Here is a 16262-nt window from a genome sequence, read left to right as displayed (position 1 = left end):
GTCCCTGTCAAGGTTGCCATGGTCATGGACACCTCAACAAGCGCAGGCGATATACAATGAAGAGAGGGAAGGAATAGTGCAATATCAGTATAGTCTGAGGTTAAAGATTTAAGTATAAATATAAATATAGTGCAAGGCGGTTCAGTGCAATGATGTCTTAATAACAATATTGTAGTTGTAAGATTGGAGTATTATACAGTACATGAGGTATGAGCAGAACAGTGTTGACTGACTGACTGACTGTTCAGTGTACGGGTGGGAGCTATTTCTGAGCGTTCAACAGAGTGACTGCTTGGGGGAAGAAGCTGTCTATGTATCGCCTAGTTTTGGCAAACAGTGCTCTGTATCGTCTACCAGAGGGAAGGAGGTTGAACAGTTTGTGACCAGGATGTGAGGGGTCTGTTTCCTGACCCTGTACTGGTACAGGTCCTGGATGGAGGGAAAGTCAGCTCCAATGATCCTCTCTGCAGCCCTAATTGTCTGTTGCAGTCTGGCCCTGTCTCGTTTGGTGGTGGACCCAAACCGTGATGGAGGTGCAGATGACAGATTGAATGATGGCTGAGTAGAAAGTGATCAGCAGCTCCTTAGGCAGGTTAAACTTCCATAGCTGTCTCAGGAAGTATAACCTCTGCTGGGCCTTATTCTGGATACAGTCAATGTGGGGAGACCATTTTAGGTCCTGTGAAATGGTTGATCCCAGCTGTTGACTCGCTCACAGTCCTTGGTGGCCCTTGGCAAAATGTTGCATTAAGACCACAAAAAGTCTACACAAAATAAATGTAAGCATCTGAGCTAACGTTCATTCCCAAACACCCACTACTACACCCTATAGTTTCAGTCTTCAATTTCTTGTATTTCAACAAAGGTGTTTCAAGTAAGGAAGAGCATGATTTAGGTTTCAAAGGCTTAAAGTAAAGTAACTTTGGGTGGGCAGCTGTGGCCTACTGGTGGGCAGCCGTTGCCTACTGGTTGGCGCTTCGGACTTGCCGGTTCAAACCCCGACCAGTAGGAATGGCTGAAGGGTCATTCCGTGTCAAATCATCCAGTGGCTGGCAGGTCACCCTCTCCCAAAAAATCTGAAAAAAATCACAGGTGTTTGTAGACCAAACCTATGCATAAATTTTAAATAGTATATCTGTATCACTAATGGTTCCAAAACTACAGCCCTTTGAAGTTTCAAGTCATTTTAAGCATCGTGGTGAACAATCCTTTTTGTTCAACTTCCAACATTATTGGCTCTTTTGGTATTTCACACACATTAGTGAAACTATGTGAATAGAAGTACATTTTCCTGTTGAATTAAACAATCCAATCAAATCAGGTGTATCTTGTGTAATTTCCCCTGTGCAAAGCTCTGAAAATGGCTATAAATTCATTATGTGAAAAAACATCACCACCTTTGAGGGCTTGTCATTCAAAAAGTATGTGACACAAATTCATCAGATTTTTTTCCCACTCATGTATGGATTATAAGGTCATGTCCATACATTCACTTTGGTTGTTAACATTATCATATTGTCAGAGCATTTTTATTAAATTGGGCTTGATTTTCAAAAAGCCTGTTTTCATTTTCTCATGCAGAAATTTTCTCATTTTTTTAATTTTTACCATATATCATTCTGTATGTGAGGATCTGCCCAAAATTTGGGCTTGTTGCTGAGTTTCTTCATTGAGATAAGATTTTTTACAAATATTGTCTATAAATCCACTGAATTTGTACTTTATCTGCAGTACCACTTTGCACCACCCACATGTGGTGCTCTTTTAATACAATGGAAGTCAATGGAAGAGTAAGAGAGTCACTTGTTTGCTGCACATATCCAATCTAAACACACAGTTTATGGTTCATATGGTTCAAGTAAAAAGGGGTTTCTAAAATTCAGTGCATTGTCAGATGCAGAAAAATCAATACTAAAGATTTATCATCTTTTTACAAATGCCTCTTGGATCCACGAGTCCTCAAACCTTGTTATGAATACTTGTGATGGAAACACACATGGTCATCTTCATCAAGTGAAATACCTTGATGAACTGAATTTTAGAAACCCATTGTTTGATTGTTTGTTAAAGCACTGATCTCCATCTTGATGCTCTTTGTTTATGCATCACAGAGGACTGCATCCCAAGCATATGACGATGAATATAGACTTTGCCTAACCAGCTGGCTAAAAATTATTAAAGTGCTCATATAGGCACTGTTACGAGCCCATCAAATTATATGAAATGGTGCAACATAACATACAAAGGCCATAGAGAAGCGGTGACGGTGTATAACAACTTAATTTAATAAAGGATTGTGGTTTGACATAAACTGAGCATGGTGGTACTAAAGCAACTAAAACAGAATAGAAAGGAAACCCTGACCACACATATCTGCGGGGAAATATAGATCTTGCCTGACTCCCGACCAGAAACAAAAGACATGGTGTTGTTGTGAGTCTTCCGGGTCCGCTTATTGCTGTGCTGAACTAAACCTAAACTAAATAACGTGAAACCCCATCACCGAATACCACCTGCTCTAAATATGAATTAACTAAAGACAACAAAGATCAATCCCATATGGGGAACGTGCTTGGACAACAAAATAACTAAATCTACACAAAAAGCTAAACAAAGAACGTGACGTGCCAGCGAGGCACCACGAAGCTGCCCTGCGTCTGCCGACGGGATCGGACGGGAAGCGAATCAAGGAGATTAAATCATTACGTTCTAATGTGGATAAACTAGACAAGAAAGAATTTAAGTCATTAAGAAGCTCAGAATTCTTCATTCTCCCTTCAATAACCTCAACTGATGGAGTACGGCCATCATCTTCCAACAAAGCACTCGCCACAGCACCCTGTTGTACCAACGGAGACGCATTTTCAGCTTGGGCCGTAACCACCAGCGACGAAACAACTTCAGCACCACACGTTTTGGACAGCGCCACTTTCGTTGCGCAAGCGTCATTATTTATGATGGTTGAAGTGCACGGAGACTTAAGTTCAGGAGCTGAACCTTCTTCTCGATCACAATACAACTTCAAACGGTTAATGTGACATAGTGTGGTCTTTCTCCTTCGATCTGGAGTGGAGATGACATAATTCAGATCATTCACTCGCCGTTCAACACTATAAGGTCCGCTATAACGAGCCTGCAAAGCAGAGCCCATCACAGGAATCAACACCAGAACTTTATCACCAGGACTGAAACTTCGGGAAACAGCCTTCTGATCAAATCTCTGCTTCATTCTCTTCTGAGAGACACCTAAATTTTCTTTAGCCAGCTGACATGCACGACTGAGCCTACAACGCATGTTGGACACGTAATCAGACAAGCTGAGACACTCTTTCGGCTCAGCGAGCCACGACTCTTTTAGCAGCTTTAAAGGCCCACGAACCGTGTGCCCGAAAACAAGTTCTGACGGGCTAAAACCCAAACTCTCCTGCACAACCTCGCGCACGGCAAAAAGAGCAAGCGGCACACCTTCATCCCAATCACGCTGGAACTCGAGACAGAAACACTTTAGCATATTTTTCAAAGTTTGATGGAACCTCTCCAGTGCACCTTGAGATTGCGGATGATATGGGCTGGATGTAACATGGTGGACCGCGAGCTGGCGCATAGCTTGTGCAAACACTCGGGACATGAAATTGGTACCACGGTCTGTCTGAACGGTTTTCGGAAGGCCAAATAGAGAGAAGAAACCCATCAGGGCCTTGATGATGACAGGAGCTGTAATTTTACGGAGCGGAATTGCCACTGGAAAAACGAGTCAAGCTACACATTATGGTAAGTAACCATTGATTCCCAGACTTTGTTTTAGGCAATTGTCCAACACAGTCTAATATTACGTGTTCAAAGGGCTCAGACGTAACTGGAATCGGCTGTAAAGGCGCAGGTGGAATCACCTGGTTAGGTTTACCAGTGACCTGACATAAATGACATGTTCGGCAATATCTCACGACATCTCTTTTAATACCCGGCCAAAAAAAATGGCGTAAAATTCTGTCAGTGGTCTTATTTACACCGAGATGACCCGCGAAGTGATGGTCATGAGCTAAACTCAAAACTTTATCACGAAAAGAGACTGGGACAACAATTTGAAAGAGGACTCTCCACTCATCTTGCGCTGAGGCCGTAAGAGGCCTCCACTTGCGCATTAAGACACCATCTCTTATAAAATAGCCGTGCGGCGAATGCTCAATGTCTTCTTCAGAAATAGCTTCTGAAAAGAGAGAAGACAGAGACGGGTCAATTTTCTGTTCCTTAATAAGCTGCTCTCGACTCATAGATAAATTAGGAACATCAGAAGGAAACGACAGTGAAACAGAATTCAAAAGTAAATCACTATCGCTAGAGAGTGAAGGTCGAGCAATAAACGTATCACTAAGATCAAGTTGATCCTCAATTACAGTCTCGTTTTCGTTTTTCGCCATAGCGCGAGTAACAACGCTAGAGGTGAAAACCTCGGGGAATTTAAATGACAGGTCATCAGTACATGTTTTGGGGAATGCATGAGACACAATGGGGCCAGGCAAGACTTTTCCACCACACAAATCGTTACCAAGTAGCACCGCTACGTTTTCAATAGGCAAGGAGGGGCGTATGCCCATGGTAACATTGCCAGTAACTAAGTCAGACATAAGAGAAATCTCATGCAGAGGGACGTTAACATAACCCATTTCGAATCCACGTACAAGAATACTATCACCAGTAAAAGTCTTATCACTGAAAGGCAACACATCTTGCAAAATAAAGCTCTGTGAGGCGCCAGTATCACGCAGAATTTTTATCGGAACGCGCTCACTAGGCTCACCGGGCAAAGAGACAAAGCCATCCATTATAAAAGGCGCAAAACCGTGATTGTCAGTATTGGTGTCTTCTCTACTCACGGGCAAGTTTGAAACACACAAACCCACCTCTGATCTATAGGAAGCTGGTTGATTCGCTGCCTTATTTTTACGCTTTAGAGAATAACACTCGGCCAGAACATGCCCACGTTTCTTACAGTAGGCGCAGGTCGGAACAGTAGCGTTAGATGCCGGCGGACGCCTATCTGGAGAGCGGGCAGACACGGGCATGGTTTCTCTAAACATCTTAGGCACATTTGGATGACTAGAAACGTTTTGTGGAAACTTAGAGTTAGAAGGGACACGCTTATGTGTGAGCACATATTCGTCAGCAAGCACGGCTGCATGACCAGGAGTCAGATTTTTATGCTCACTAACATGGGTAGCGACTGTTTGAGGAAGACCGTTTTTAAAGTCTTCAAGAATAATCAAGTCACGAAGAGATTGGAAAGTTGTCACTTCTTGAGAACTAAGCCAGCGATCAAATAACATTTCCTTTTCTCTAACATACTCTACATATGTGAGAGGTTCAGGTTTGTGATAAGTGCGAAACTTTTGTCGATAAGCCTCTGGCACAAGAGCATAGATGCGTAAAACAGCATGTTTGACTTTTTCGTAATCTGCTGCGTCCTCTAGAGTTAATGAGGAATAAGCTTCCTGCGCTTTTCCCGTGAACACACATTGTAGCGTCATGGTCCAAATTTCTTTGGGCCATTTAAATGTCGTCGCTACGCGCTCGAAATGTGCAAAGAACTTATCAACTTCGCTCTCACTGAAAGGTGGAACAAGGCGAATGTTTCGAGTTATGTCAAATTGATCTGGCCTGAATGGAACACCAGCCTCACGGGCCTTCAACTCGAGTTCTTTAATACGCAATGCCTGGGCAAACTCAAGGTCTTTTAATCTCAATTCGTGCTCTCTTTTTTCTCGTTCTCGTATTGTCTGTCTATCAGCCTCCAATTTAGTTTTTTCGCGTTCCCATTCAATTTCCTTTTCTCTTAACTGTAAACGTTTTAATTCCAGTGCAGCTTTACTAGGTGAAGGTGAAGGGTCAGTAGGAGAGTTTTTACCAGGCGACGTAGATATTTCAGGAGATACTTTTTCAAACACTCCCAGTTCTCGCAATTCTTCAATAAGCTTATCCTGAAGCTCAGCCTTGGAAGGGCTACCACTCACCTCAAGTTTATAGTGGCCAGCGACTCTAACAAGGTCATCACGCGTTACAGTTAACAAAATCTCCTGTGTAGGAGCGAGAATAAACGCGTCTAAATCAAACATTGCGGGTAACACACAAAATTCTCTAAACGGGCAAAAAGACGAAAAATGCACTAGAAAAACAAGTCACCGAAAATCTACGGCACAAGACAAAGGGCGATCACGACAAGCTGATGCGCACCAACAGCGCGCAGTGCGACCACCACGGAAAAAAAATTTCACAAAGGGAAAATCGGACTTATTTAGAAAAGCCAACAAATTAGGCCACAAATATGGTTCAAAACCCGGCTAAGCGAGCCCCCATTTATATGTTACGAGCCCATCAAATTATATGAAATGGTGCAACATAACATACAAAGGCCATAGAGAAGCGGTGACGGTGTATAACAACTTAATTTAATAAAGGATTGTGGTTTGACATAAACTGAGCATGGTGGTACTAAAGCAACTAAAACAGAATAGAAAGGAAACCCTGACCACACATATCTGCGGGGAAATATAGATCTTGCCTGACTCCCGACCAGAAACAAAAGACATGGTGTTGTTGTGAGTCTTCCGGGTCCGCTTATTGCTGTGCTGAACTAAACCTAAACTAAATAACGTGAAACCCCATCACCGAATACCACCTGCTCTAAATATGAATTAACTAAAGACAACAAAGATCAATCCCATATGGGGAACGTGCTTGGACAACAAAATAACTAAATCTACACAAAAAGCTAAACAAAGAACGTGACGTGCCAGCGAGGCACCACGAAGCTGCCCTGCGTCTGCCGACGGGATCGGACGGGAAGCGAATGTCAGAGAGCGCGCCCAGGCGTCAAACAGGGCGTCCTTATAGATGTTGCCCAACCCACAATCAGCGCTTGGCGGGACGCAAGATGGCCTGTAGGGGGACACAAGGAACAGCAGGAGTAACGCAACAAAGTAGCGCAGCAGCGCAAACACTGTTCAACCTGCCCTGAATAGCGTAACAGGCACTGATAGGTTGAAGCTGGTGTAGAAAACTCATTACAAAGATGGAAATTATGCTAAATCCTCTTGCTGCATGTATGATGACCAGTCAGTCTTATGTGTGTATAATTTACTTGAACAGTTTATTTTCTCTAAATAAGATGTATGTATGAGTAGTATGTTGTTCATGTTGCAATAATTATTTGGACCAATTCAACTATGAACCATAAACTGTGTGATTAGATTGGATATGTGCAGCAAACAAGTGACTCTCTTACTCTTACATTGACTTCCATTGTATTAAAAGAGCACCACATGTGGTGCAAAGTGGTACTGCAGATCCAGTACAAATTCAGTGGATTTATAGACAATATTTAAAAAAAATCTTATCTCAATGAAGAAACTCAGCAACAAGCCCAAATTTTGGGCAGATGATCCTCACATACAGAATGATATATGGTAAAATTAAAAAAAATCCTGTTAACTGTCCACGTGGTGAAATGAGAAGATGAAAACAGGCTTTTTGAAAATCAAGCCCAATTTTAAAAAAATGCTCTGAAAATATGAAAATGATAACAACCAAAGTTAATGCATGGACAGGACCTTATAATACATATATGTGTAGGAAAAAAAATCTGATTAATTTGTGTCACATACTTTTTGAACGAGAAGCCCTCAAAGGTGATGATGTCTTTTCACATTATGAATTTATAGCCATTTTCAGAGCTTTGCAGAGGGGAAAGTATACAAGTATACGTCTGATCCGATTGGATTTTTTAATTCAACAGGAAAATGTAGTTCTATTCACATAGTTTCACTAATGTGTGTGAAATACCAAAAGAGCCAATAATGTTGGAAGTTGAACAAAAAGGATTGTTCACCACAATGCTTAAAATGACTTGAAGTTTCAAAGGGCTGTAGTTTTGCAACGATTAGTTATACAGATATACTCTTTAAGATCTATGCATGGATTTGGTCTACAAACACCTGTGATTTTTTTGGAGAGGGTCACCTGCCAAATTGCGCTGAAATTGGGTGATTTCACACGGAATGACCCTGAAGTGCCCTTGAGCAAGGCACCTAACCCCTCATTGCTCCCCAAGCGCCGCTGTTGTAGCTTCACCTCACTGTTGTGTTCACTGTGTGCTGAGTGTGTTTCACTAATTCACGGATTGGGATAAATGCAGAGACCAAATTTCCCTCACGGGATCAAAAGAGTATATATACTTGTACTTAACTCATACTGTATTTGTAAAATGTTTTGCTTGCATTCATTAAGCATAAACTGCTCACAATGTAGTTTGTGGCAATGTACAGAACAAATACCTCTTTCTATTCTATACAACAAAACGAATTACTGATGAAGAACCTTTCATTAGGAAACTCGATAGTTAGGCCTATTCAAATACATAATGCCCCATCTTGATTAGAACCTTGTTATGGGAGAACATTTTTACATTGTGTTTGTTAAAAATGACTATCGGCCGATCGGTTGTTTTTGAAAAACTCAAACGTCGAACATACAAGTTCATCATGTCCAAAATATTACATTTCTGCATATGAACGACAATGAATTCAACCATCATAGCTACTTTGACACTTAAAAAACAGCAGTTTTGACATTTGAAAAACTCTTACTAAAACTCTATTATTTTAGTAAGGAATGTCTAAACACAAGCAGATTGCTAGACAAACATTTTCATAAGCTATTTTCCAATGTATTTAGGGTAGGCTACTATTTACATAAAAAGTTTCAAAGTTCAATTATTTAACAGAATTAAAGACACAATTTGCAACATCAAAGGCACAATTCAATGCTTCCTGTTTCTTATGAGATCTTGGACATAATCAGGGAGTAAAGTGTGTTGACAGTAACAGCTACAGATTATTAGGATTTTATTAGGTAATTTGCACCAACAATATGAGAAGATATGTTTGCACATGATTGTCTGTTCAGTTCTCCTAACTAGGGTTGGGCACCGAAACACGGTCCTAATATGGCACCGCGGTGCCGACACAAACGGTAGTAACTGCATCGAATAACAACGTGGATTTCGGTGCCTCATTTTGGTGCTTAAATAGCGTTTTTTAATATTTTTTTTTTATACAAGGCATCACTGCATGTCATGCGCCATCTCTAACTTCTTGCTCTGATAGCAACATATCCAGATACAGTTAGCTAACATATGATAAACACTGGATGTATAAACCAGAGGGGTGCACCACATAGGCGAGTGGACAGTGTTTGACAGCTTGCGTGAGCCCAAGTAGCTTACTTTAAAGCGATATCGCGAGCTCCTGTCAAAATCTAGCAGTGGGCCTAACTACACACAAGCAAAAGGCTATGAAACAACATCAACAGTAGGCTAGCCTATACATTACACAATATCCTTGCTAATGTGCTAACTGACATTTATTTGAAATGTTATCAGCAAAGTTGTAAGGTGAAAACTTTATTTCACGGTGTTAAACAACATAATGGCATGATATTAATCTTTCATGTGCATGAGGCCCATATAGCATCACAATGAATATGAAGATCATGTTAAAAGTTAGCTGGCAAAAACATAAATATGTAGGTTACATACCTGATGTCACTGAGCTGTCAAAGAGGCTACGAAACCATCTCCGTAGGCTACGTTATCGCTAATTAAACTCAGCTGACTGGTGTTAGCGCATAGCCATAGTTGCTTTTAAAATGCCTACTAGGCTAGCGCTGGGAATCTAAACACTTCAACACCGACATGTAGCCTAACATGTTCAAAACTACTGCGTGTTATGGGTTAAGACATGACATTTCTTGAAGCATTTGGGAACACACAGAATTAACTGGAAAATAGAGTCCCTGTTAGATTAGCTTGCTTGCAAATGCCGTTGTCCATGACCTGGCAGTTTTATGGCAAGCGGTTTTAACATACATTGCAAACCGCCTACACTGGGTAAACTTGAAAGCAGAGCTCACCAACCGCCTACACTGGGTAAACTTGAAAGCAGAGCTCACCATTGTGTGTGCATGCATGGCAAGCTGTTTTAAGTTTAAATGTATTATTCGTAGGAGCAATGAGATATTGATAGTAAATTGAAAATAACAGTTCAATTTCATGTTCAAATTTGTCTTATCAATAAATAAAAAAGCAATTCATGCTTTAGACCATTTTAATTTAAAACATTTTAAAAACAAAGTACCGGTTCAGGCACCGTTTCGGAACCGGCACCGTTTTAAAAGTATCGATTTAGCACCGGTATCGGATAAAACCCAAACGATACCCAACCCTACTAACACATCCATCACGTGGTGTTACTTTTCTCTATTCTATTCTAGACTTAACATAATATTTACTCAGTATTAAATATATATATTTTTTAAAGGCCAGCGCTAACTTCTCCCCCATAATCGAGTAAACTTTGAAAACAGAGAATTTAACCATGGTGATAATATTATGCATCATCAGGCTTAATGGGCTTAATGCTTTGACATGCCTCCACTCCCTGGTGTCTAATTGTTCTTTAAGGATTGATGACGATTACAAGGAAGTTAAAAGTTAAAAATAGTTTTGGTCAGGGACGGGTGTAGGCAGTTCTATGTTGGTCTAATGCAATAAGCCTATAAGTAGTCTAATGATGATTTTTTTTTGCCTTTGATAGGCCTATCATTATAACCTATTGTTTTGCTAATGTGTTCCTTTAAGTGAGTTTTTAATTAAAAAAAACATCTCATCAAATGTTACTTTAGTTTCACAGTAGCTGTGCAAATAAGCTATGTTTCACAGTATAGGCATACACATTTTAAAAATGCAGATAACAAGTAGCCTATAGACTACAGCTCAGCTACGTTTATGTAGAATAACCCACTAGATGGCGATAAAGATTTGTTGCGAACTACAAAACATTATGTTATGAAAACGTGACGCATGCAACCTGTGTCTCCAGCTTACAAGTAGAGTTCGTTTAATTTAAAAATAGTGCACTTTCTCGTAATGATAGTTTAAAGGCCAACGATTTATTTCCATTAAATATCAGGCAAAAATCTCAGTGAAACTTGCAGGGCGAACAATCAAGAAAGAACAAAGACAATCTGCATTTAAGATTTAACTTAGTAAAGGTTTTGTTCTTAATCCTGCAAGAGGGAAAGGTAGCATAATAATGCAGGTCGTTATGCACTTCAATGCGCGCGTTCCGTGAACAAGATCAATGGCAATCAACGCTGAATCGCAGTAGTCTCGTTTGAAAGCTCTCGACCAATTAGAGGTTTCGACTGTAGTTTCATCCACGCCCACATGGAGAACTATAAGAACTTGCAGTGTTGACTCAGCCGTCAGACAAGCCCTGGATGCACTGATATTGAGCGAGACTGTTTCGCGAGGATTTTAACAGATTACCCAGCTGTCTGTTCTGTGCAGTACGCCTATTGGATTTACTTGGGGACACTCTGCTTTTGGAATTTAGAAATCAAATCACTATGACTTTCGAAGAGGTGTCTGGATGCAACACTACTGACAGAAAGTAAGTAGCATGCATCGCTTTAGTTTTTAGTTTCTGGTTATGATCAGTCATAGGGTATCTGTAATTTATGTTACCTACATATTCTAACTTGGAATCGTTTTGTTGAAGGGTGGACACTGTAAGTCAAGCGCTGGAGGAACTGCTGGTGGCAGCTCAACGTCAAAACTGTCTCACAGTTGGTGTCTACGAATCTGCAAAGTTAATGAATGTGTAAGTATATTATACATCGCCTATTTGAGCGCAATCTATGTGACTCACACCATCTTATTCATTACTGTTGGAGATGTGTGGACTAATTATGTTTGACATTTTGCAGGGATCCGGACAATGTGGTGTTGTGCATACTTGCCACAGACGAGGAAGACGAAAATGATGTTGCACTGCAGATCCACTTTACGCTCATCCAAGCCTTCTGTTGCGACTTCGACATTAACATCCTGCGCGTCTCTGGCATGAAGCGTCTTGCGCAAATCTTGGGAGAAACCCTCACAGACAGCAACGCCAATGAATCAAAGGACCTTCATTGCATACTTGTCACTGTGAGTATCGAAACCTCCTTCTCTCGGTTCTCTTTTGATCATAAGTTGTAGGCTATAGCTTGTCTGCAGCATTCAAGTAGTCCACGACACGACGATAACTGAATAACTGTTTATGCTCTTTCAGAATCCCCATGCTGACCACCTGAAACTCAACGAAGTGGGGCGCTACTGTAAGGAAAGCCGCTGCAACAACCAGTGGGTGCCCTCCCTGGCCCTGCGAGAGCGCTGAAAGACAGACTTTTCTCAAGAAGTTGTCAAGTTTCAGAATTATGTTGTCATTCACTGAATATGAGGACAGTCACCAGTAACAGGATTATTCTCGCTCCTATTGGAAGCCTCTCCGGACGTAGGTGGTCTTCGGTACTCCGAGGGCGCACGGCTGATCAGCGATGATGGGACATTCGCGTTCCTAGAAGTGCTGAGGGACTATTCGCGTAACGCTATGGAACTAGCATCCGTGATGCACCCAGAAGCAGGTGAAGGTCAATGCTTCCTGGAGTATACTTGACAGGACAGTTGGAATAACGGGAATGACCTAATGGTGCAGCTGTGCACTTTACTCGATGTGAGGAGTAGAAAAGTTATGGCTGGAAATGTAACTTTTTCAGTCAAAGGTCAAAATGGAGGGGGGTATGGTATTTAAAAAAAACATAGAAACTTTACTGTGCTGTTGAGTCAGCACTAGCATATTGAATTGCAATAATGTGTGGTTTGTAAAATGAAATTATTTATGCATTTCCATAAGTTGTTCTGCAAGAAAATACTAATATATTTGGTTATTTATTATCTGATGTCAAGTTTATCTGAAAATAAACCCTGTAAAAGAAACTACTGCTTGTTGTTCAATGTATGTGTGTGAGGGCAAGAGTTTGTGTGCATGCATCAATGGGTGTGCTCCAAGGGTGTTGGAGGTGGTTCTACAAAGCAGGATTTAGATTGGCACATAACAACATACTATCCTTATCATCCATATATGTTATTCACTGTACCGTCCTTAGTACCTATATACTCATATCCCCTGGGTACCTAGACTTTACACAAGAGGGTATCCAACTTGTTAAAAAAGGGTCCTATTCCTACCCAAATCAACAATGTAAATAGTGCAATACCATATCTTGCGGTCTTGCGGGTGCACGTTGGCAATGTCAGATAACCCATTCTCTGTAATGTAAGTAAGTGTAGCATCAAAAAGCCATTTTAAGCCATTATTGTAAGGTAGAAGAACTACATTGTGTTGCTTTAAGTGGTTAGTTTAACACCGACAAGCAGGTTCACTCTGAAACAACTTAGGACTTAGAACCTAGCTCTCATTTGTATGAGAAACTTTCTTCTGAACCTCAAGATGAAGTATTCTATACAAACATATTGATGGCTTTTCAACAGCTTAAAGTAATCAGTAGTATTTTCAAAGTTTAAGACATTTCACTAGGGACCCTGCAATGGGCCTTTTGTCTGCGGCAATCTGGGCTCCCTGGACAACACACCATGACAGAAATAGTCATTAAGGGTCTATTTTTGGAATCTAACATTCTAACATAGACAAAGACCTCCTGACTATTGTTCATGTGATCTGTGATGTTGCTGTTTCGGGAATTTCCCAGGTCCAACAAAACAGCAAGAAAGCACCTCATGTGAGTCCCAACAAAAGGCCAGGGACAGTAATACCATTAAGAATAGTTTGGCTCTGGTCTGGGCATAACACATGGTACAACAATGAACTCATTACCATGCAACTTCGTCATGCTTGTCTTACATAATTTTAATATGACAGTATTAGACACAGTATTACCCGTGTAGCACTACAAGACATTGTTTTCTTTTGGTGTGCATTCAGACTGCCTGGCCATCCGTTTGAAAAGTGCTTGTTGACATCGTCTGCATGGGTTTGTTTACTTGCTCCCACTTGCGCATGCGGTATTGTTTTGTTCATCATCAGCTGTAGCAGCAGCACATGGATTTGGTACAAAATAGCTCAGAAGAGCTCTGGCTAACCACAGGCAGACAGAGAGGGATTCATCTGTAAGTCACCACCCATTACTCAACCAACACAGAGTAGCCCACTGGACAAGCTGCTCACAGTTCCTACAATGTCCTCTATCCATTTCTGTTGTTTCTTTGTGATCTTTTTTATCCATTCATTTTTTTACACAAGAATGCAGCATACCTTCCAGCACAGTCAAGCACAGGAATATAACCGAGAATAATGTTGCAAAGAAACACAACTGATTATACACTCAAGGCTCTTCAAGGAGATTGTTTTGCTGTGATAATTGAATTTTCAGGCAGCAAGAACAGTTACCAAACTCCATTAATTTCTCCCTGCAGCCATCGCTCTGTTTTTGGTCTGCTTGTGATCCCTGCTTGCTAAGACAGACACACCAGGAGGGGTCACCTGGTTTGACCCTGTGACCGCACCAGTGAGGCTCAGGGCCGCACTGGAGTGAGAGATGTGCAAAGGAGGGGAACCCGGAGCCTGCTGTCTGGGAGATGGAGATGGTGAAGGGGGCCCGCTGCAGCTTTGTTCCTGTGACTGGCGCCACGAGTTACAAACCACGACCTGAATGTGAGCCGCTGACACATGTGACCTGCAAAATGTGCCCCTTCTAGATCTTTTACAATTGTCTTCATATAATCTAGCAACAACAGCTATTGATAGCAGCTCTTGGCAAGTTTCATGTAGATTGTTGATTGCATGTTTGTACTATAGGAGAGACATCAAATTCATTCATTTTGGCACATTGTGTCTGTTTCAGACAGTGTTGTATAAAGTACAAGAAAGCAATACTTGAGTAAAAGTACAAGTATCGTACTAGAAAAAGACTTTGGTAGAAGTGAAAGTTGCCTTTTAGAATATTACTTAAGTAAAAGTCTTAAAGTATCTGATATATACTGTACTTAAGTATCAAAAGTAATTTTCTGATATTTAATGTACTTAAGTATTTGAAGTAAAAGTAAAAAGTAAAAAGCAAACGGTTTTATTTTGAACTTTTATTGTAAACTTTATTTTGGCTTTCTAATAGTAAAGCATAAAGCATATTCAGGGTTCCCATATCTTCTTAATCTCACTCATCAAATCAAATCACATTCTTTTCTAGGATTTTTTAGGCACAATTCTCTGAAATGAAAAATAAATAACTTATTTCTTTCACAAAAAAAAAAAAGACCTGCTTGTAGGGAGAACATTTTGGTCATGTGGCATGAGCATTTCTAGGGCTTACTCCCCAGGTCACCGTCACTCACACACACACACACAGGCCACCTATGTCCAGCAGCTACTAATATGCCAGTCATTAGTTGAAACTGAAAAGGTGTCTGTTCATCTTCAAAAGAAGCTGGTTTTCAAAGTTGCCAGAATTCAGTGCCCGTGAGTTTCAGGCCCAAGACCGACCATAGTGGTGGAAATTGGATAAATTAAGCAACATTTCAGCTCTTACTATATATATCCTGTAGTTTTTATTAGTACCATGGTTCAACAAATGTGTAAAGGTTATATAATAATTCACTTCAACTGAGAAGTTAACAAAAAATATTCCACTATTCCACAAGTTACCAAAACAGAAAGAAAGAAAGAAAGAAAGAAAGAAAGAAAGAAAGCCTTTGAAATGTAGCCTATCCCATGCTTCCACAAAGAGGCATATTGAACTAATGTTTAGGCTACATGTTTTTTGCATGGGTAGGCTATATTGTTGTTTGGTGATTTAGCCTACTCCTTTACTACACCCTCTTCTGAGCAAACAAGGCATAGGTTTATCATGTAGGGTAATTGCTCTTTCTTACATTAAATAACTTTAATTTATCCTCTCTACTTGTCCCTGTAGTCATGGCCTCCTCATCACTAATTTCGGGCTCATCATTTTCAGTGGTCGACTGGTTGATCTGCTGCTCAGTCTCTCCTGGCCTCTTTCTACCCTCCATCCTTCCTGACGCTTGTGTCTACTGTAGGGCCGGCTTGGCTATCCGTATCTGAGAAAACTTTTTGGAAAAGACGGGCTCTATGGACCCAACCAACTCTTTTTGGGAGGGGAGAACTCCCTCACGGCTACAACCCATGCAGAGGCATTGCATTGGTGTCATGCACAGAATGCGGAACGTGTCCTACTTTAAGAAAATTCTCCCGATTACCCACCCCAGGCCTGATTCAGTCTTACTCTTCTTGGACTGAAGACAACTCCTGCGATGCTATGGATAAATAGCCTTTCACAGGCCGCTAGGGCAGGTA

At 40.9% G+C, this 16262-nt stretch overlaps 1 protein-coding gene across 1 annotated transcript; it reads left to right on the top strand.

Moving 5' to 3' along the window:
* The first annotated feature begins 11380 nt into the window (after window positions 1-11380).
* LOC143135320 (growth arrest and DNA damage-inducible protein GADD45 beta-like) lies at window positions 11381-12313 on the top strand. Its single transcript, XM_076296020.1, has 4 exons — window positions 11381-11504; window positions 11613-11714; window positions 11821-12043; window positions 12168-12313. The coding sequence occupies exons 1-4, from the start codon at window positions 11461-11463 to the stop codon at window positions 12270-12272; spliced, it is 474 nt and encodes a 157-aa protein (XP_076152135.1). The 5' UTR covers window positions 11381-11460; the 3' UTR covers window positions 12273-12313.
* Window positions 12314-16262: the final 3949 nt, after the last annotated feature.

Source organism: Alosa pseudoharengus, unplaced genomic scaffold (genome assembly GCF_046254945.1).
Source record: "Alosa pseudoharengus isolate Yale_2024_CS ecotype anadromous, Long Island Sound unplaced genomic scaffold, YU_APseudo_1.1 YU_APseudo_1.1_scf_2, whole genome shotgun sequence".
NCBI lineage: Eukaryota > Metazoa > Chordata > Actinopteri > Clupeiformes > Clupeidae > Alosa > Alosa pseudoharengus.
Note: the sequence above shows the minus strand (reverse complement) of the source record. Positions and strands in the feature narration are given on the sequence as shown.